General features: G+C 35.1%; 1 protein-coding gene across 1 annotated transcript in view; it reads right to left on the bottom strand.

Moving 5' to 3' along the window:
• The window catches only part of FBXL17 (F-box and leucine rich repeat protein 17), a 467,471-nt gene that overhangs the window by 302,174 nt on the left and 141,804 nt on the right, over nt 1–23,493 (bottom strand). Inside the window, exon 6 of the mRNA XM_028149688.2 lies at nt 8,981–9,111. Within this exon, the coding sequence (XP_028005489.2) occupies nt 8,981–9,111 (131 nt within the window). The remainder of the gene's footprint in view (nt 1–8,980; nt 9,112–23,493) is intronic.

Here is a 23,493-nt window from a genome sequence, read left to right as displayed (position 1 = left end):
GCTACAGAGACTTAAAGAAAAATTGGCAATATTGGTTCTCATACAGCCTGACTTTTCTCACCAAGAAGCTGAAAAAAGCTGTGACTGTCTTCTCTGCTACTTTTTAATTAATGTAAGATATCATTATATATGAAAGGCAAGTAAAGTTTCTAGTTCTACATTAAAAAGTATTCCAAAGACCTTATTAAAAGGACAAAATCCAATGATTCAACATTAAAATCCTATCTATTGTTAAAAAAATAAAATGGGGCTAAGGCTCTCAGATAAATTGCATGCAATACATAAAGCAAGCTCTATCTAAATCCAGACAATGACATGAAATCCTCACTTTATCAAGGAGCAACTTTACTCAGAAATAAATCTGGAAGGAAGGGAGCATTTGAACCAATTGCCTGGATTTCAGCCAGTGTACAAAGCCATATTTAAAAGCATATTTATAAATCCTACAAAAAAAAGCACTTGCATAGGCCTCTCAAGACACAGGTATTAAATGACTACTCAGAGCAAGGTGCCAGGGGCTCAGGTGGGGGGCAGAGGCCCAGAGATGAACACACTGGTCCCCCTTACAAGGAGAGAGGCTCATAAACAAAACATTATGCAGCCTCACAACAATTCGTGTCACCAGTAAAGTGATGTACCATGGATTCAGCTTGACAGTGACATGATACAGCAATCCATTACAAACACCATTATTATTTCATCTTTGCTTTAAATATAAAAGAATTCACATTCATTTTAAGAGAAATTATTCGCAGTGCAACTAACATTGTTAATGAAACAAGTTTGCTTTTTTCTACTTCAGTGAGGAGTTATTCTACTACATTAAATTAAATATTTTATTGGTTAAAAAATGATATATCCTTTCCTTTTGCAAAGGTGTACAAGCTGAAAGTACTCTGTCATTTTTCATGTTTTCATATCTTCTTTCTTAATTTCTGAAAGAACTGTCACATGGAAAATAAGCCAGTCACATACATGTTAAGGTCTGCCATTTTTAATTATCACCGATCAAGTTCCAGCAATTTCTCCTCTGGTTAAACATTTGTATACTTATCTTCTAAAATATTTCTTTATGCCACTGTTCATAAAATATTTTACGCTGAAGCCAAATCTCTTCCGCTAAATTAATAACTAATCACAGGAGATATTTATCATCTCAAGCCTTTTACAAGAAAATTGTCAGATTTAATCACCTTTCTCATATTTTTACTATTTACTGGGCTTCATTTATCATGCATTATAAAATTTTGACAACAGTGAATTATTTTAATTATCATTTCTGGTTAAGGATTAAGAATAAGACAACTCCTGGGGAAAGTAAGGGAGAGAGAGATGGTTGTTAAATTGTCCAGCCAATACACTACTATCATTTTCATCAATAAATGAAGATTTTCTTCATTATTGACAATTTAAAAACAGGTTTGAGGTTAGGAAGCCTCCAGATCCACGGGTATATAGCTCTGCTTTCATCATCATATCAAATGTGTCCCATTCTTTCCCATAACTGGATCACAAACTCTGATTTCATAACTCTTAAAACATGTTTTTTAGTCCTGCACCTAAATTCTTAATATATCTGTTACTCATCTTGATATTGCCTTAAAACACATATTTAGAGTAGCACATCCAAGAATACCAATAATATGATTCTATAGAAGCTTTTGGTTATTATTATTTGGATAACTGCTCACTAGGAACCAGAGACAAAAGCCAAAATTTAAAATTGCTACTATATCTTAGGAATGTCATAAAATTAACATTATTCTATAAGACAAAATAATGTGAACATGAGAATCAATCAGACAAACTCAAATCTAATTTCCATCCATCTCCAGAGTTGGATGTAAAAATCAAACCAGGCTGAGTCATGTACATCTCACAGAGTCTTCCTTTCAAGTGATTTTACGAGGTTAAATACTCTAGTGTTGTATACCAATTAGTATTTCCCTGAAAATGATATTAGGTAATTAGAAGTATTAAAAGGACCAATGTCAGAACCAATATCACTACATATCAAAAAACGAAGAAGTTCATTTACTTTAAATACACTAAAAATTTCGCCTGCAGGTGAATGCACAAATCATTTTATCAGAGAAACTTCCCTTTTACGGAAAAATATCATCAGTTCTTTGAAAAACCATATACACTAGAAAAACAATATATATTGTTTATGGCAACTATTTCTTACCAAAGGTACTAAAACTTTTAATAAAGGTAACTGCCTTTTTTTTAAAACTCAGTAATATACCCAGTATTCTCCTTTACTCTGAAATGATTAAGTATTTGCTATACTGGACAGGAGGCATTTTTATATGGTAAAATTTTTTAAAGTAAATGAGTATCATCACATGCTTATATACCCACTCAAATTTCATTTGTGAATTTTTTCTGATTCCAACTATGAATCAGGTATGGTACAAGACACAAAACTTTCTACTTTTCCTCAAGTAACTTAGAAGGAAATAAATAGTATTTACAAGTGGGTTTGTTGGAGAAAAAATAATTTTATTACAAGATTCGTTGTTTTAAAAATCTACAACTCATAACCCATGGGCAGACAATAGTGTGGTGAAGGCCTAGGGAGGGGGCTGGACCAGGGTGGATGGGTCAATGAGGGGGGAAAGAGGGGACATCTGTAATACTTTCAACAATAATGATAAATTTAATTTTTAAAAATCTACAACTCTGTGTATGCAGTAATATATCCAAAAACGTGTCCCCTGTCAGATATCCCATAGGGAAAAGTGAAAGTACAATTCTAATGAGGTTCAAAATGCTCAAGCAGCATCTGAGGTCTGACCATAAATTTATCATCCACACCAGGGCACTGGAACACAGAAGGAAGCAGCAGCGGCAGCAGAAATGCTGAACCTGACAGAATTCCACAAAAGCAGTGGTCCTGACCCAATCAGGACCTTCAGTCACTCCAGGTCTGAAGCAGAACAAGGCACCGGGAGACAGTGAACATGGCCTATTTACAGGTTGAACTTTCAAGACACAAAACCGGATCCCAGGCTCGGTTCCACCACTCACAGCGAGCTGTCTAACCTCACTGAGCCCTAATCCCTTCATTGAAAATGAGGTTAATGTCTTCCTCGGGACTGTTGTAAAGATTAAATACGACATTAGATATAAACACTTAGCACATTCCATGGCCCAGGTTGGAATAAACGGCAGCTACTATCAGCTGCTGTTATCATTCTTGGTCCAAAGGAGAGGACGTATACACTCTGAGCTCACTAGCACTACAAAAACCAACCATGGTTTCAAATGCATTTGAAGACATCACCTTTGTAAACAGTTTGGGAGCCTGAATAGTAGTTGCTCTAACACATACCATTTTCTGGGGATATTCTTACAAATAACTGTGAATATAAAGGGTGTTAAAAAGAGCGCCAACCTCAAACAAGTGTCATTAGCTCAGAAAGACTCCTTTCTGTTCCTACAATCCTCCCAGAACTTGGTAAAATGTATTTCTTACTGTTTTTGCAAAAATATAAATAAATATCATGGAACATACAATATCATAGAACATAGAACTATGCAATAGGTTACAGAAATAAGCAAAATTCAATTTTAGTTAAGCTCCATCTAAGCGGCCCAGCCATATAATTAGGCACCAAATGTATGCAGACAGACTGCTCCACATTCTACGCAGGCATGTAAGTTCCACCACAGAGCTGCCTCCATGATCGGCATTATTTTTTCTGCCTCTTCATTTCTAGTTTTCAAGCTTTTACAGGAGAAAACTGCTCCAATATCACATTCAATACTCCAAGGTGAAAAGTATTCCTCTCCTCCAGACCACTTAACTTTAACAGAAAACAAAATATTCTCAAACTCAAATTCAACTATGCTTGCTGATTTAATGGACAGTGTGTCCCCCTTGGGCAATCTTTAAACCTCAGTCTCTAGGAGAATTAAGTAATATTAGGGGATTGAAATGAAATAAAATTTGAAGTCCATTGTGACATGACATTCACAGGAAGATGGTAGATTATCCACCCGGTCTTCAAACACTTACAAATACAATATATAGCATATGTTCAAAAACAATTCCTGGAAATAAAACACAATGGGCACTCAGCAAATACTTTATATCACCAACACCTGCTCAAATCCTCTCTGAACTTTATTTCTAAATGTCACCGTTTTTTATTGAATCGATGGAAATTTGAAAGAAGAAACAGAATAAACACCCAGAGAAGATCAAGGGAGTTAGAAAAGACTTTATAATGCCACCCTGAGTTTTACGTGAGCCAGGGTGTTGTCAGTCCCCCTGAAAGGGGCGATGAGGAACCTGTCACTTTCCATACTCAACCTGAGTATTCCTAAAAGGCTAAAAAGGGCTACACAGGAAAGCAAAAGAGAAAGAATATTATTATTAAGATTTTTCTTAATATTATAAACATAGGAATCATGAATTAAATACTAAGCACTGCAAATAAATTTATTTTAAATCACGGGCTTGAAGTCGAGGGAGTTCAGTAAAGTAGTTCAACTTTCTTTATAATTCAGGAAACTTTTTTTATAACACTCTTGTTTGAACCCTAAGTGGGAGTGAGTTCTCCTTTTTGGAAGGCAGTCAATGAAAATAAAGGTTTTAACTTATTTTAAGCTGAGTCCTGTTTTCCCCTGTAACTTGCACCTGTTGGCCAAAGTTCTGATGCCTGAAATCATAGAGAAACAATTTAGGTAGACTGATTAACTCTATTAGCTCTGAATATATTTTATCAGACTCAATTTTAAAACCTATTCAACTTAAAATCAGAAATTCCTAAAAATCTCTACATTCTGAATGTTAATAAAGGAGAATTGTAGATTGGGTGGAGACAGGCAGATAATATGAAATAATAGATCATGCTGGAATGGTGAAGAAATGGAGAATGGCCAAAGAGAACAGCACATTCCTCATCCTGGGAAAACTGTTGACATGAGGAAATGTGGTCCAATGTTGCTAGACATGCAACTTTTCCAAGAGAAGGCTGAAATTCACAATTTTCATGTGAACTATGCCAATGTTTAAAGTGTTGGCAAATAATTCAATTTTTAAAATATCATATAGGCCAAACAAAACAGCTCTGTGGACTGAACTCAGCTGTGGCCCACAAGTTTGCAACTTCAAGTGATCTTAAAAGTTTTATTTAAAGAGAAAATATCTATAGTTACTATTTTAAACACTAGTATACATAAAGTGAAATACCAACATATTGCAAATGTTATTTTATACTTGAAAGAAACTGGTCAGAACAGTCTAAGATTTAAAATTCTCCAAATTTTAGATTGCCCTCCTTTAAAGAAACACAAGATTCGCACAGCAAATTAACTCCTTAAAGAATGTTCGATAAATGTAACATATTTTTTTAAAGTTTCAAATACAAAGAAAAAATCTCTAGCTAGGCAAGATCAACTACTTGGCAACATAATTTAATTTAACAACCAGCTTGACTTGTGCTATGGTTTGTGACTTTAACAGATGGATATTAGAGAATCTTTCAATTCTCTTATATTGTTATCCTCTACTGTTATCTTAATTCATGAGAAAGGGTGATCTACTGTCAATGAAAGAATCATGTATTTGATAATGGGCATATACAGCATATGATTGAACTTTGTTTTCAGGACTAATGTTAAAAATTGAAAATGGGAAGATTAATTCCCTCTTTAATAGCCCATTTAAATATTAAAAATATATTTTGTAAAGATCTATTAAAATCAATTAGATTTCACTTAATTCTTATTAGCAAAAGAGAACAAAAGAGCCATTATAAGCATATCACTATAAAAGTACTCAGAACCATTCAATTTTTTCACACATCAGTTTTTTTACATCCAAAGCATGCTGCTTTTGACTGTGCCAAAACAATGAAAACCAAATTGGATGTGAAATAATAAAAGATTTATATCAAATACAAATAAACATTTCAATAAACTTGGAGGCAGAGAGAATAGAGGAGACATAAAAACCAGATGTTTAATTTAAATCACTGGTAGAAATAGTCAGTGTCTTCTTTTTATAAACCACTTAGATTGTATTTGTATTCAAAAGCAATGGTAAATGTCAAATGACTACTAGACCATCCTTCTGAATACAAGAAAATATCATGCTGTTTAACTCTCAACACACAAAAAGTACTTTTAGAAAAACAAAGATAAAGAACAGCATGTCTTAGTCACACAGATCAATTCAAGAACCTCGAAATGCTAAAAGGCACCATGAGCCGAATAGTCAAGACCGTCAATTACTACATATTTAAAAATTTTGAACTTCAAAAGAATGTCTTAAAAACTTTTAAATCCAGGATAAAACTTATATCTAATATCTGAGAAGAGTGTCAAAGGAATCCTTTATTAAAGCATTAAACATAGATCCTTTTTACATATACTATATATACTGCATAACATATTATCAAAAGGTTCCATCATACTTTAATTATGGGAGAAAATAATAAGATTAAGTTTTAAAAAACTAAAAATTTTACATATAAGTATCACTTGTGTGTGAATCCCGACTATGAAATGAAATACTGACTCAAAAGCTATTTGCTTTTTCTTGTTTGTCTTCACCAGTTTTTACTGCAGCAATGAGGGAAAAATACATCCATCAGAAAAGCCAAAGGAAAGTCCAGCAAATCCTCTACATTTAATAGGAATACCATAACAAAAGCTGTTGAAAGAATTAAATGAGGACATGTGCAAAGTGCTTATTAATGACCTGGGTAATAAAGTTACTGTTCTCCCCTTTATCCTTACAGGGTTCACTATTATCTCACTCATTATGTCTTATGCCACCTAGAGAGCAACCATGAGAGCAGCAGGGACCCAGTGCCCACAGACAAACACAGTACCAAGTATTTAGTACGGGTTCATAATGCTGCTGATTTACTAGAGGGTAATAATGAACAGATGTAAAAGAGATGCTAATTGATAGGCTAAATGCATTAGTGCATCCCAGTGCCCTCTATATGAAAGGTTACTAACCCATCTGAGCTAAGTGCTAAAATTATAATTAAATCTGATGGGAAGTCCTAGATTTATACCAATATAATGACAATTATTACTTAGCTTAGTGAAAGAGTATGGCAAGAACAATGAGATGAGTAATTTAGATGATACTGCAAAGTGGGTTTGAATGTTCGAAACTTCGATTATAGTACACAGGATAAGTGCGAGCAGTGTAATTAAAACCTAAGAATCTGATCTTTAAAACTCTACTGCTCAACCTCATTAAAATGCATGTTTTCTCAATTAATCCAAACTTTTCCATTAAAAACATAAAAATACACTTTCATTCCTTGAAACTAAATCTCTACAGCACATATATTTAGGATCAAATACCAAATAACCATTACAGCTAAGTAGGAAAAACTGACTGAAACAGTAAGAGGTTTGGTAGATGGTGCCTAACCAAAGGAAGAAAAGGCCAAGAGAGAACGGTTTCATTTGTAAAAACTAAGTTAAGTTTTTTTTAAGATGGCTTGTGGATTGGAAATCCCTAAATATATTTGCTTAAATGGTACAAATCTAAGCAAAATGTTTATAGTATAATGGTTCTGAGAAAACCCATATAATCATTTATGGGCTGAATCTTATTATCTTATTTACTCTCTGAGTAACTGAGTTGGCTACACAGCAGTTACACCAAAAACTGTTGTGGAATAAAAGACAATAATTTTCATAATCATTTTATTACAGAAACAGTTTTTTCCTTTTAATCTGATGCATTACTAGGAAGTTTATCTCAATATTAAGCTAATGGTAAACACCTAAACCCCAGGATAATTTTTTATGTACTTTATTTTATTAGTTGTTATGAAACACATTTAAAAGATTTTAAAGTTGTCATATAATTTGTTATGAAGAATGTTTATTATAGAGAATTTTATTTTAAAAAATTTTATCAATTTCCTTTAGATTTTTATATACTTCATACAGTGACTGTTACTAAAAAACAAACACCTTTTAAAATGATGACTATGGGTCCATTCTAGATTAGTAAATTTTTCAAGACAGAGCCAAGTCAAAGGCTATTACATACTTCAAAGAGTAGTGCAGGGTAATTTAAGAAAACATAATTAGAATTGCCATAGTTGGGGAAAACAGATCCTATGCCATATTATTTTTAAAGTATAGAAGGAAATTAAAAGTGGAGGGAGGTGAAACCTATATAATTTTTTTTAAGTGGAAGGGGAAAGTGTCTTAAAATTAAAGCATTATCAGATACAAACTTAAATTATTGTTGCTATTTGTGAAAAAAAAAACATTTAAATCTAAATAGGTTCTAATTTTAGCTGAAATAGTGCTTTCTATTTTGAAAAAACCTGTCTCGTGCCTATATATATAAGAGCCTATCTAAACTAATCAGTAATGGTACAGTAGTTAACTACTTTGCAGTTGTTTTCATTATTTTAAAAAAAAAAAAGTCTACTCTCAAGGGTTCTTGAATCTTTTTTCCCTTCATGCAACATTTCAAAGAAATATAATTTTATCACTCTTTATATGAAAAAAGACTGCCAGTTATACACATTTTTACTCTATGTCCATCACACGACCTCTACTTTCAAAACAAATTATATATATACAGAGAACAAAATGTCATTCTCAAGAAAGGATCTGTGTGTATAATGTTTGAAACAATTTCTAAGAATCATTTTCCTTGATAAGTAAACAAATATATTAAAGTAACAAATAGCAATATATCCTGGATGGGTGACAAAGAAAAAATTCAACAGACTTCTGTTGTTACAACTGTTTAGGCAAACATTTTAATCTTAGCATATGAAAACCGTGTTGCAAATACACACAGTGGATAAATTAAAAATAAAGAGCTAGGTTCTCAAAACTTAAACATCTACAAAAGGCATGGCTACCTTAAATTTTCCTTAAGTTGACATGCCTTGTTATAATGATAATTAGTATTTGGTACATAGAACATGTATTTTCTTCTGGAGAACTGTTTTTAAGATATTACATTTGTTACCTGTCATTTATGATCCAGTTCAGACAGAGATTGAGAGAGCTAAGATTTTTGCACCTCTTGACAATTTCCATCACGGTTTCATTATCCAGTTCAGTGATATGACGTAGGTCCAAGCTGGAAAGGTTCCTTAGCTAATAAGATATATAAAATGAAAGATGAAAAAAAAGTAAACATTACATTCATTCTCAAAGTAGAGTATCATAGTACAATATTTAAAGTAGATAACAGGGTATCATAGTACAATATTTAAAATAGATAATAAACTATTTAAATACTATTTTACATAGTAAGTGAGAAATGAGGGCAGAAATATATCATGAATATATGAATGACAACACATTAAAATCAAACAGATCTTATTGAGAAATAATAAAAATAAAAAGCTAGCAATCTAATACATGGGGAAGCTGTTAAATGTATTTTACTATGTACCCACAAACTGATAAGATTATTCTCTTTAACATTGTTTGATTTCAGATATATATCTTCATGATTATAATGCCACTTTTGCATAGGTTTTCTCATTTTTTAAAAGATGAAATATGAATTAAGTAGTTAATTCAGAGATATCTTGGTGCTATTTTATCAATGTACTCCAAAAATTGTACTATTCCAGGTTGTGTGTTTCACCATGTCGAAAGCAATAAGACATGTTGTTTAAGAAGTAAAGTTTATCTAGGTACCACTTTCCCCAGTTCTTCATTTTCTCTACTGTTTCCTGTCTTCCCCTGATGTTTAGTCTCTAAAGGAAATTAACATATTGTTTACACAAAGATGGTAGGATCTTAATTATCCTCTTCAAATGAACTACATTTCCAATAAGCTATTTTTGCTTAATAACAATTTACTTCTAAGAGGATCTAAGCTCTTAAAAGAAATGCAACTCCAATTGAGACCTTGATGAAGGCCTTGTGGGGCGCTGGACAAAAACCAGCTTGTACTGTCTGAACTCCCGACCCATGGAAACGGTAAGATGATAAATATACGTTCACTGTTTTAAGCTGCTAAGTTTGTGGTAACTGTGCAGCAATAAAAAATTATTACAGAAGGTCTTGAGGATAAGCCAGGTTTCTCTTAAGAGAAGGGGAATATTCTTAGTCCCTTTAAACACGGAGGGTTGCTAGCCTCCTCTAGAAGCATGTGCTCAGGAAAGCACAGAGGAGGCGCTCGGTCCACACAGCCCACTCCTTCCTCTACGTGTAGCTTCAGCTGCCAAGAAAGTACTTTCTGGGAAGACGGGTAGCTCTGATGTAGCCATTCCTTTTCTATATAAAAACCACCATTTTCTAAAACCACATTATTTCCACAGTTAGCTCTTTTTACAGAGTATTTTTAATCCCAACGCCCAAAACCTTTTTGCTGTTGGAGATGTACTGTTCTGAGAACATGTGAAAAACCAAATAGCCTCCGAATTGCAGGTGCAGGCGGCTTGCTGGGCTCATGCCCTGAAAGCAGCAGCCTCATGTCTGTACCACAGCAAAATCAGAAATACAGGAAAGGCCTCCAGGGCTGCTTGAAAATACCTGAAGCATGACTATTAAACCTAAGAATGTTAAGGATGAATTTTGCTATGTATAACCATGTACATATTTTGTGAACTGTTGAATACAGCCACATACAATACACAGAGAATTACACTGTGTTTTCCTAATTATCCATTATTATAGTCACTAGAAAGTCATATAATCATAAAATTTTTACCCAGACACAAAAATATCTCCTATACATGTGCATTTCTGGAAGCAGCACAGCTTCTGACACAAAATTTCTATGTGAATTCTTACGTATCTTTTGGCTTCCTCCACTGTAAAATATTTCTTTATCACAACAGTGTGAATGTACTTAATCACCATGAACTATACTCTTAAAATGATTAAAAAGGTAAACTTCATGTTATGTACATTTTACCACAGTAAAAAAGATTACTTCCTCCATCAGAGTAGAAACATACAATAAAATTCCATGGAAAAGAAAATGGTACGTTTTTAGTGCCAGTTTCAGTCCCCTCACATTAGGGAAGATAACAGAGGACCAAGGGGTTTGAACAACTTATTAAAGTACAGATAATAAGGAGAGAGATGTCAGCAAATCTAAACTATCTTACAGACCTGGGGAAATGTAAAGATATCTTCTAGAACAATGGAATGGCAAGGAGTAACCATTCCAGTAATTATCTACATGTGATAAAACTCTAATTCTGGCAGATTGCCTCCTGAGCTATCGGAAATCCTGCAGCCGGCCTCTTCCCCAGTGCAGGGAGTCAGACAATGACACTGGGCCTATATCCTTCTTGTCCATAAATGGAACATTTCTTACCCCATCAATGGAGCACAGACTCATGCATGAGGAAATAGACTGACTTGGGTTCCCGCATGCCAGCATTCTACTGAGATCCTGAGAGTGTTTTACTCTTGGATTCAATTACGGCTCATGTTTTCATGAGCTGACAGTCACTGACTATGCGTATGTGGCCTTCCCGTGACCATTTTAGCCAGTTCAGCTTGAAATATGACAGCATCCAAAGGCAGTTCCAGGAAGACACATACTGAACACCTGTATGAGAGGTGGCATTTTCAGGCAAAACTCCACAAACAGCTCTGTCAAATCCATCACATTCTCTCCCTTGCTATGGGAATTTCATAACAGTGCCCTCCAGGGTTTCATAAAATGCTACCTGAAATAATCCTTCACAGTCTGAAACAAGTAATTACATGTAGGAAACTGACATTTTAATTAAACTTACTTTCCTTATAAATTCATTGGTAGTCTTGGGTTATACAAATCACAAAGGATTTGAAGAAGCAAAGCCATACAACACAAGGTCTTCTAAATATTTCCCTCCAGTTTTTAAACATTTAGTTAAGTATTTTAAAAGAAACTCAAGTCAGAATGTAGGTAATCAACTTTCAGTTTAATACCACTTTTATTTGGAAAAATATTACTTTAATCAATTCAGGTCAAAAAGACTAAAATCAGTCAATGATCGGTATGACGTATATGTACTTAAGTATAAAATGAGACACTAAAATGTTACCTAGGAAACACAGGCTTGGAGGATTATAAAAAGACCTTAAATGACTTCCAAATTTTCTTAAGACTCAGGAAAAGTAAAAAAATAAAACAAAATTCTCAGTTATCCAGGTTGCCTCCAGTAGATGAAGCAACAGAAGAGGACTCACAGAATCTTGGCAAAGACAGATAGCAGGGATGCCCCACTGTTTCAGGCTAACATGATAATTTATGTGATGCCAGTTGGAGGTGATAATTTTTGAAAAGACTAAATACGTCTGTATAGTTAAATATGTTCAAATGTCAACTAGTACCTAATTTACTTCTTGCCAGCCCTGCAGATATTGGCTTCACTGGAGCTGAGTTTTAGGACAATCAATTGTAATCTTTAGGGATCAAAGCCAAGGGTTAAGACAGGCTGCCTGGACAGGGTTAACTGGAGCTGTAGATCAGTACCACACACTCATCTGCCAATCACCTGTCAGACTGCCAAGATGATTACTGGAGAGACCAAAGGCACCCAGAGACTGGGGTTAGAGAAAGGCACTTATGAGAAAACTGGGGAGATCCTCCTGCTAGGGGCAGGGAGGGAAACACAGGAGAACGGAAGGGGGTTTTAGTATGGGTCCTTGAATGGTAAACTGGAAAAATATGAAAGAAAACTAAGACTGCTGCGGATGGGAAGGGAAGCGGCAGAGAGGGAATTCTCGTCCCTGAGCGTAGGAAGGCTTCCACACTTTGACAGGGTCTGATACCTACATTTAGAGAAGAACTCGACTGGCAAGACAGAGAATAAAGGGCATCCCTTCTGCTCATCAACGAGGCCTGCACCTCAGCGTGGTTAAAGCTGGCATTCGAGTATGGAGATGGTAATAAAAGCTGAATAAACCACACTTAGGACACCAGGCAAATCCTGCCCAGCACCTCATAGAACTGAGAGCCTCGGTGAGAAATGAAAGCTTTTAAGTAGAGAGCCTGAGAGCCAAGCAGAGACAATGACATTTTTCTCATCATGAAAACAGGACTTCCAGGGTCTTAAATGCTATCCCACCCACAGTAGTGACCATGTTAATTTTCTGGCACCTTCACTCGGTATTCCTTCCAATCACTGCCTCTTACTCACACCAGGCTGCTGTCTTTTTGCTTTATTTCCAAATCCAAGGCCTGTTTGGTCCTTCCATTCTCCTACTGGATCTGACATCTTTTGCCATTTTTTTTCACATTCTGTTTTGCTTTTTAGGGCACTTTACTGCACTGCTTCTCTTCAGAGCTTTCCCTTCTAACTCCTCCTTGCCACATCACCAGCCAGGTTAATATTCCTTAAATAACTTCCATCATATTGCCCACCTTATCTGAAACCTTTAGGAAACAAAAATATTTCATTGCAGAAAGGAATCCCAGAGCTTGCCCATTGAGGCCCTACAATGATCACCCCTGCCCCTCCCTGACATCTGTTAAACTAACTCAACTCTATTTCCCAGGTTTTGAAAAGTTGTTTTCACTGTGCTCAGAGAGCTGTGTTCATTATTTTAAAACAGATTTCACTTCCTGATTACTTTAGAGAGAGGAAAAATTGGTGAGTCTTAGAAATATAATATACTTGCCTTGACACAAATTACTAACTAGGCCGTCCTCACATAACTATGCCCATCAGGCAGGAATCATCGATTGGCAACAACCGTCAAGGGACCATGGGAGCAAAGTTCCCTTCCTGCTACAACTACTTAGGGGTCTCCTCTTTGTCTTTTCCCTCTCCTCCACCCTTCCCTCCCACCTCCCTCTTTACCCCGCCCCCAGCATTAAATAATATAAAACAACATTCTCATTCCGCATAATTAAAGGCCATTTTGGAACAAGAAGCATAATCAGTTCTCTATTTACAAATCTGTTCTTAAAATGAAGACCATTAAAAATGAAAAAATAAAAATAAAAAACCTCCGTAAGTTGTCAGAGTTTTGATGTGTGTGGCAGGAATTTTGAGTAGTTCACCAAAATTTTAATCAGTCTTCTGCTGCAGAAATGTGAATTTGTTAATTGGATTCCTGCTCCTCGTACCAATTCAGAAAGGGCGCTCTGCTCCTCCTTTTCCACTCTGGCAGGCAGCGAAGCCTCTAATTGACTTTTTTTCTAATACTTTTCTTTCCCCCAAATTCCTTTCTTTTCTCCACATAAGATTTCTAGAGCTCATAACAAGCTACAAAGAACACTAAGAATTAGCAGCATTGAGAAGCCCTGCCACTTTTTATAGAGCAAAAACTGACAAACAGAACTACTCTTCAATTAAAAAATAAAGTGTTCACACTGTTTAATTTAAATAAGAAAAATAAACCAGAGTTCAAATCAATTAAGGGTAAATTAAGTCAAAAGTGAGTGCAAGGAAAAAGAGAACACTTCATCTAACTGGACTGGTTGTGTACTTCTCTGTCAATTTCCTCACACCAAGTTCAGAGATCTATTTGAAAAAAAGATAGGTCAGGGAATTTTGAATCCATTTTAGTCACTTGCATCCACATATCACACTATGATGTGCTGAAAGTTTTAGAACTATATCCCAAATAAAAGTTTTGCAACTTTATTATTTTTTTAAATATATTTTTATTTATTTCAGAGAGGGAGAGAGAGGGAGGGAGAGGGAGACATAGAAACATCAATGATGAGAATCATTGATCAGCTGCCTCCTGCACGCCCCTATTGGGAATCAAGCCTGCAACCTAGACATGTGCCTTTGACTGAAATTGAACCTGGGACCCTTCAGTCCTCAGGATGATGCTCTATCAACTGAGCCAAACCAGGTAAGGCTGCAATTTTATCTTCCTAATAAAAGAGTAACATGCTAATTGACCGTACCTTTGTGATGCCCATCAGCCAATCAGGAGTGAGTATGCAAATCAACCCAACAAAGATGGTGGGTTGATTTGCATACATGGCCGCTCCAGGCCTCTGAGCAGCATGGGAAGGCAGAAAGGAGGCTCCAGCCAGAGCAAAGGCGGTGCCAGCAGCCAGGGAAAGGAAGGCCCATTCTGGCATGAATCTTCATGCATCGGGATTCTAGTTTTTAATAACAGTAAAATAACTGAAATGCCATTATCCCCAATATGAAAACTTATCATACCCAAGCCAAGTAACCTGCACACTGACCTCTTGATCTTACACTATTAAAGCAAAAAAAGGCCGAAACCAGTTTGGCTCAGTGGATAGAGCGTCGGCCTGCGGACTGAGAGGTCCCAGGTTCGATTCCGGTCAAGGGCATGTACCTTGGTTGCGGGCACATCCCCGGTGGGGGGTGTGCAGGAGGCAGCTGATCGATGTTTCTCTCTCATTGATGTTTCTAACTCTCTGTCCCTCTCTCTTCCTCTCTGTAAAAAATCAATAAAATATATTTAGAAAAAAAAATAAAGCAAAAAAAGTATTCCATTCTTTATTTCTGAATGTGTAAAGCTGAAAAACAGAGGCATAACAATGATGATTTTTAATTGAGAAAATATTCTGGCATATGTTTTTATTTTCTGTCATTCCAAAAATGTTATAGAAATGTTGTACCTACTCTCTAAATTAAAATGTCTTTTTTCTTTCTTTCTTCCTGGTTTAGAATATGCAACTAGAACTCACCTCCACATAGAAAATCTCTTAGCCTTACACTCTCATTTCTGGGTCTCGGCCTAAAACCAAAGCTCCAAGGAAAAAGTGCCTAAGCCTGAATTTCAGAAATGAGTGTTCCTCTTCTGTGACCACGTTGTTTCAGAAAAAGCCCTGGCACCCAGATGATAACCACCAAGCTGAGCCACTTGGGCTTTCCATACTCCCACAAAAGGTTTCCCAACACAAAGAGGAGCAGCATGAGGCCCTGTCAACAGGCACCTGCAGCTTCTCTCTGAGGTGAGGGTTACCCCATAGATCTGGAGCACCCTCCGTCACCCAGGAAGAGCACAGCTAACCCCACCCATTAGCAGCTTTCTCTCCTCTCAGTCTCTAAACCATTTGTCAGAGAAGAAACATTCCAAAGCCTATGTGTGATTCTTTCCTGTATTATCCCCCCGCCCGAAGTCCCCATATAAAGCCCCAAATACCCCTTTTCTAGTTAGAAGACAAGTCTGATATTAATGATCCAAAAACAAATCGATCAGATCATTCCAAAAAAAATTTAGATGCAGGTCTGGAGAAAATACTGTTTCTTCCACAATGTTCATTTCTGGCATTGTATTTGATTTAATTATTCATGGCACTATCCAGGTGCTGCCTATGATAATGAAAGAATTAACACTTTACAGATGAAAAAAGCCTAAGAAGACTCAAACTTTTTAAAGTGAACGTAAGGATTTGTGCCCAAAATCCACATGAGGAACTCTCCAAACACTGAATCAGATCCCATTTGTTACACTGAGTTTTACTTTTGTTCTACAATAACAATTCCAAGAAGCAACAGCATTTGGTTTACAATATATTTAAATTTGGAACTGGTAATTTTTAAAAATATTTGTTGAAAGTATTACATATGTCCCCTTCCCTCCCCCTCACCCCCCAATTGACCCCTTCTAGCTGGAATTGGTAAATTTTAGTTCCTGACTCCCTAATAACACCCAATGTTATGAGCTGGAAGTGAATGATCTAAAAGTCTAACTTGATGACTATATTATAGGTAGTATATCAGTTACCAATGAGAAGTGGTAAAACAGAAAATATCTTTATAAAGTTTTACTGGATATAAAAAAGGTAAAACATGAAATTACATCATTAAAGTAGATAATACAAATATTTTCAAAATGAACTGGAAAAATGTTATAACTTTGATTTATATATTAACGCACTACTTCTTAATACAAAATACTGACATGATAGTATGTTACTTTTTGTCATTTAAAACCATTAAGGTATAATTTAAATTAACTAGTAACTTATAACCAGTAACTCAAATTACTAGTTCACGACAAATAATTTCTTATTTAGTCAAATATTTTTCTTTATATTTGCCTCCGTGCACTGGCATTATACATTATAGCTCAGGAAAACATCTAAATTTTATTCTGGCTAGAAGCATGTATAAAAACTACCTTTCTATAATTAGGCAGCTAGCCCGCTATCCTATTCTTGGCACTCACATGGCCTTGTACTTCCATTAGTCTTAACTGTCATGTAGCTAGCTGCCCCTATCTCTCTGGTTATAGTTTGTCTACATCCAGGAAAGATGTATGACTAGTGATAGTCGAAAGAAGGGTCAAGTCTAATTTAAATCTTATATTATATGCAATTCTATGATTTGTGCTTTGATCTCCATTGTCACAAGATTCTCTGAAAGGAAATAAACACCAATTCTATTTTCTCAAATGTAAGAAACACAAAATGATACAGAGAGGACGATGTGTTGGGATCTAAGCAGGAAAACAGAAGCCACTACAAGTATTTATCAAGTTACAGGAAGAGAATTTCATTAAGAAAACTGGTTATTCTGATGAAGGAGAAGTTGAGGAGATGAACTGGAGAGGCTAGTGTGAGCCAGAGACTTAGCAATGGCAGGAAGCCACAGGCGCCCCAAGGCTGGAGGGACAAAAGGAAGAAAGAGTCCATGTTACTGTGACCCATAGGCCATGGTCACACATACAATCGAAGCTGCAGGGGACCTGTCCTGGGCGGGGACCAAGGGGTGGCTAAAGTTGTTACTAACAATACTTCCTTGGAGGAAGGGAGGGAGAGCTTTCCCTCTCTTGGGGTTCCTGCTTCCCACTAAATGCCGCCTGCAGAGTGAAGCCCCCTACGATATAGAAGAGCATGCTTAGAGGAGAGGGAGGATCTGAGGGCAAACAGACCTAGGACCAGCACAAAGCAAAAGGAAAGAAGCGGGGAGAGGAGCCAGTTTCCAACAACGAAAAGAAGTAGTCAGTCTAATAGGAGTTCTTTGCAACAACCCGGAACAGGGATAATGGCCAGAGTACTCGTGCACCTTGCCTGAGAAACCCAGGGTGCTAACCAACCTGTTTTCTTCCCTGAGCCGGATGAAAGCTGTAAAAGTGAAAACCTGCGCTGCTTTCTCCGGCACAGGCATATTGTTTCACTTTTAAAGATCCAAGATGGATAGCCAGCTGAAAAGGTGCCTCTGATCAAACATAATAACCAAGCATTTTCTCTAGTGAATATAACAGAGAAAGCTCCAGAGGGGAGCTTTTTCTTGGGGGAAACAAAATGTGTTGGCCAATCAGCCCACTGGGATACAATCAATTGAAAGGAAGCCTACAGTGGGGGAAGCAGCTATGTTTCTGAAGGTTTTGTAAATACACTGTGATAAACAACTTTTGTGTAAACGCCTGTGATACCTCTGGGCTGGAGAGCAAACATGTGAGGAACTCAATTGCCTTTAGTCAACGGACTCTGTTGGATTCTATTATTGGGCCAGTGTGTCTGCAGAAGAGGGAGATCAGAACCAAACTTTATTTCCAAAAAGTAATATGGAAAATGAGTAACAATATGTAGGCTTAAATTCTGGTTACATACTGAGGTTCCAAGTTAAAGTTTCAGAACACACACTCCTACTGTAGCATAAAGAACTTAACCTCTGACTAATACAGAGTTACTATGGAAAAGAATTCTCTATTTTCAAAGAACATGACTACAATAAAGACACATAATCTTCCTTTCAGTATCCAGGAGCCTCTGTACATCATCATTATAAACATCATGCAATGTTAAACAAAATTGTAAAGAAAAATCAGATTATTTGGATTCTCTATTGATGACCAATTGACACAGGATGGGCATGTACTATGTTTAAATGTGTGTGAGAATCGATATATAATATGTACACATGCAGGCACTTCCTGTGGCTCATCTGCCCAGATCAAGTGAAAATAGCGCTTAAATAAGATAGTTGAATTAATTAAAAATAAAACACTGTTATAAATATTTAAAACTAATAAGTCAATATAAGTGTCAATGTTTTGTTATCAACTGAATATGCTTTAAATTAATTAGATTCTATTAACTGTAATTATCAGCAACTGTTTATTTTAAATTAATAAATGAGATCAGCTTACTTTTTTTTCCTCAGTAGTAAATTTCTTCATTAAGTTACATTATGACTATTCTCATTGAGCCTCAAACCTGGTTTCCCTAATTCGTATAGTCTGTTCTATTGATTTAGAGATGAGATCCCATCTGTGTCCAGTATCACATTTCACACATAAACCACGAGACTGAGTAAGGTAGACTCACACTGATCCTTAAATAAAACTTCTGTCAAGAAAACATTGTGAATGAATTGAACATCTAAAAGAACATGAAAGCAACAACTCTTAACGTCTTTCTTGGATAAAGACTGACCTCATGTGTTAAGAGACCAGATAAATACAGTGGAAATCCATTTTTATAAGAATATTTGAAACAAAACCCACAATTTAGAAACAAGTGTGTAATAAAAATTCAAAGAGTGAACTGAAGATAATATAAGCAGAGTAAAAAATATTTAAAATATAAAGCCAAGATCCAAGATAGGCCCTTTCAAAAAAGATTGCCAACTTTCCTCATTTCATATTTATATATTTAAATGAAGCCTAAAGCAACCATTTTATCAAAAAAAGATGTGACAAAGAAACTCATTTGTTCATTTTACTTGTGAGAACTTCCACATACTGAGTGATTTTGAAAGATGAATTCATTTATTCTACTAGTGTCACATTAACACACTCTGCTACAGCAGCTGCTGAAATGAAAATGTAGCACAAACACATATACATTATGACTAGAGTATGAGTAACAGAATTATAAAATATAAGAAAAATACCTCAATGAACAGGTATCACTGACTTAGAATGAAAAAATAAATGTTGTAAATTGATACAACTTATGTAGACATTGCCTGTATTGATTTAGAAAAATAAAAAACAAAGTCACTAATTTGTGTAATAATATTAAGAAACAACAGTATATTCCCCTGATTCTGTGTAGTGCTATGTAGGAATTTTTAAAATACTTTTATCAAAAAATACAATTTTAGTTGTTCAGTATGTTAACTTAAATAAATCATTAAATAATCCTTAAAGGGTCAGCATGGAAAAAGAAAAAAAAAAAAAGAAAGAGCAGACAAACAGTTATTAATCTTAACATCCAGCATTGACCTTTAGGTAGAAACAAGGTTCATGAAGTTTTTAAGGAAGATTTATTTTCATGAAAATTATTTTTCATTTTTATTTTAATGAAAGAATATTAAGTGGATTAGGACTAAAGACATAAGAACTTTCATACACTGCAATTAATATTTTTCTCAGTAATTAATTAATTTTATTTTTCATCTGCTTCTTTAGCAATGTGTGAAGCACTCTGCCTCTACAACCCTAAAGAAAGGCAGGTGCTATTATTACCTTCACTTTAAAGGTAAGGAAACTGAGGCAAAGAGATTAGGTGATTTGCTCAAGGTCCTACAATCAGTGTTTACACATTAGCTCTGATGACAGCAATAAGTGGTTTGCTGTTCCAAACTTCTAAGAAAAAAATTAATGGACCAGACCAGGCACAGATATTCTCAACACTTGGTTTTTGGCTTAACTAAAGTCCTAAAGAAGAACCAAAAAGAACCAAAAACATGATCATACAACACAGACCCCTTCATAGTATTCACAGGGTCATACTCACTACAGAATCCTAGTATTTCAGAGCTTAATCAATTTAAAAATATGTATTTTTCACATACAAAATATCACTCAAGTACTATAATTAATCAGAAACATATAAATTATAATCTCTGACTAAACAGCAATATCACCCCTAAAGTAGCAAAATAAGTAGTATGTTCTTCCTTTAGAACAAGACAGTCTAAACTGATAAATTGTTTGGAAATTTAAAAAGCAAAAAAGTCCATATTTTATTTCTAGTCTCTGAATAAGTACAAAAATGAAGATGAAAATTGAGTTAGCTGCATGAATGAACATACTTTCAGTTAGTTATGTTAAATTGACTAAAAAATAATAATTTTTCTTTTCCTTTAGAAAACATTTCATATTTTAAATTTTCATACTTTTAAAATATGAGGTTTTTTAAAAAGTTCTTTAAATGTGATTATGGTCTTAAAAAATATCAGAAGCTTGGGCATGTTATTTAGCTGTCACCTTCCCCAAAAAAACTGTTTAAAAATAAAAACTAGCAAACATAAAAATCTTCAATCAAGCCCATACCTGCCATATCCCAGCAAGTCCATTCCTTTATACAAACTGAATAACTGAAGCAACAAGGTTTAATGTAGTACAGAATTAATATTATTACTTAACAGTCAAAACTTTAAAATACATTAACAATCTAATAAATATATCTATCCCTAAATTATGAAAGACATAAAAATTTTACATAGTATATACTAAAAATAAACTTTTTTGTCAAAACTTCTTTGCCATCTTCCTTAATAGTCATCTATAATAATAAAAGCGTAATATGGTAATTAGACCAGACATCCTTTTGGACAAAGCCGGGGCTGCGAGGAAAGCAGGGAAGCCAGTGCCAGCAGCCAGGGGAAGGACGGCCTACTCTTGCACAATTTTCATGCATCGGGCCTCTAGTTTAAAATAAGATCTTCCTGACTAATTGTAAGCATTTGAACTGATCTGATATAAATCAATTCATAAGGGATATGTGGCATTAAATTCAGAAACCCACAACATTTCTGAGGTTTGCACTCCAAATACATGTAAAAATAATTAGCCATTTGACATTGCAGACTCCATAACCCTATTTTTTCAACTGATTTTTAAATTAATATTAGGATAATATATTCTTAAATATTAGCATCTCTAATGCTATTATGTGGAGAAAAGGGAACCCTAGTACATTGCTGGTGGGAATGTGGACTGGTGCAGCCACTATAAAAAACAGTGTGGAGTTTTCTCAAAAATTAAAAATGAAACTGCTATCTGACCCAGTGATCCCACTTCTAAGAACATATCTTAAGAAGCCTGAAACACCAATCAGAAAGAATATATGCACTCTTACGTTCATATTAGCACTCTTTAAAATAGCTAAGATGAGGAAATACCCCAAGTGCCCATTAGTAGATGAGTGGATAAAAAAAACTGTGGTACATTTATACCGTGGAATACTATGCAGCTGTAAAAAAGAAGGATCTCTTACCCTTTGAGATAGCATAGAGGGATCTGAAGAGAATTATGCTAAGCAAAATAAGCCAGTCAGAGAAAGACAAGTATCACATGATCTCACTTAAATGTGGGATCTAATGAACAAAATAGAGTGATGAACAAAATTGATCCAGAGACATAGAAGCATGGAACAGACTGATGAATCACAGAGGGAATGGGGGAAGAAGGGATGGGAACAGATTACCCAAAGAACTTATAGACATATATGCATAACCCATGGTCACAGACAGTAGGGTAGTAAAGCTTGCGGGGCAGGGAGTGGTTCCAGGGCGGAAGGGGGGAGGGGGATATCTGTAATACTTTCAACAATAAATATAAATTTTTTAAATTATGATATTGAATAGTATGGTTTTATAATGTTACATTAATAACATTTTAAACTTTCTGACACCTTGCAGGATTTTTTCTTATTATGAAAATTTTTTAAATATAAAAAATGTAATGAGAATAGTATCATGAATTCCCATGCCCTATAGCCCAGCTCAATTATCTGGAAAATTTTGTCATTTTTTGTCTCTTTTACTAGCCTGTCCATTTTCTCTTTTCCTTCTTTTTACCCACTTTTTAATATTTTAAACCAAATCCCTAACATTGTATAATTTCACTAGTAAATCCTCAAGTATACATCTCTTACTGATAACGTTTTTAATATATTAACAAATATTTGGTAGAATTCACCAGTGAGCAATCTGAGCCTTGAGTATTACTGGAGAGAAGGTTTTTAACTACAAATGCAATTTCTTTCAGAGATATAGGGATATTAGATAATCTATTTTCTCTTGAGTAAGCTTTGGTAGTTTGTATCTCTCAAATAAATTTTCCATTTCAAAGAATTTGTTGAATTTATAGGCATAAAGATGTCCATAATATTCCCTTGTTATACTTTGAGTATCTGTAGAATCTGTAAGTTATGTCACTCCTCTGAGTCGTGACACTGGCAATTTGTGTTCTCTATCTCTCTCTCTTCCTTAATCAGTCTGAATAGAAATTTATCAACTTAATCTATTTTATAAAAAACAGCTTTTGGTGTTTTTAACTTTCTCTGTAATTTTTATTTTCCATGTAATTTATTTCCACTTTGAATTTTATTATTTCCTTTCCTCTGTTTACTTTGAATTTAATTTGTTCTCTTTTTTTTTGTCTCAAGTGTCAAAAGGTATGTCATTGATTGGAGACCTTCCATTTTTTCCTTATGTAGACATTCGGTGCTATTACAGTAGTCCCCCCCTTCTCTGCACAGGATACATTTCAAGACCCCAGAGAATGCCTGAAACTGCAGATAGTACCAAACTCCATAAATGGGTGGGGTTTTTTCCCTATATATAAATGCCTATGATAAAGTTTAATTTTTAAGTTAGAGAAGAGATTAACAACATA

Source organism: Eptesicus fuscus, chromosome 4, assembly GCF_027574615.1.
Source record: "Eptesicus fuscus isolate TK198812 chromosome 4, DD_ASM_mEF_20220401, whole genome shotgun sequence".
In the NCBI taxonomy this organism is placed as follows: Eukaryota; Metazoa; Chordata; class Mammalia; order Chiroptera; family Vespertilionidae; genus Eptesicus; species Eptesicus fuscus.
This window is presented reverse-complemented; position numbering and strand designations above follow the sequence as displayed.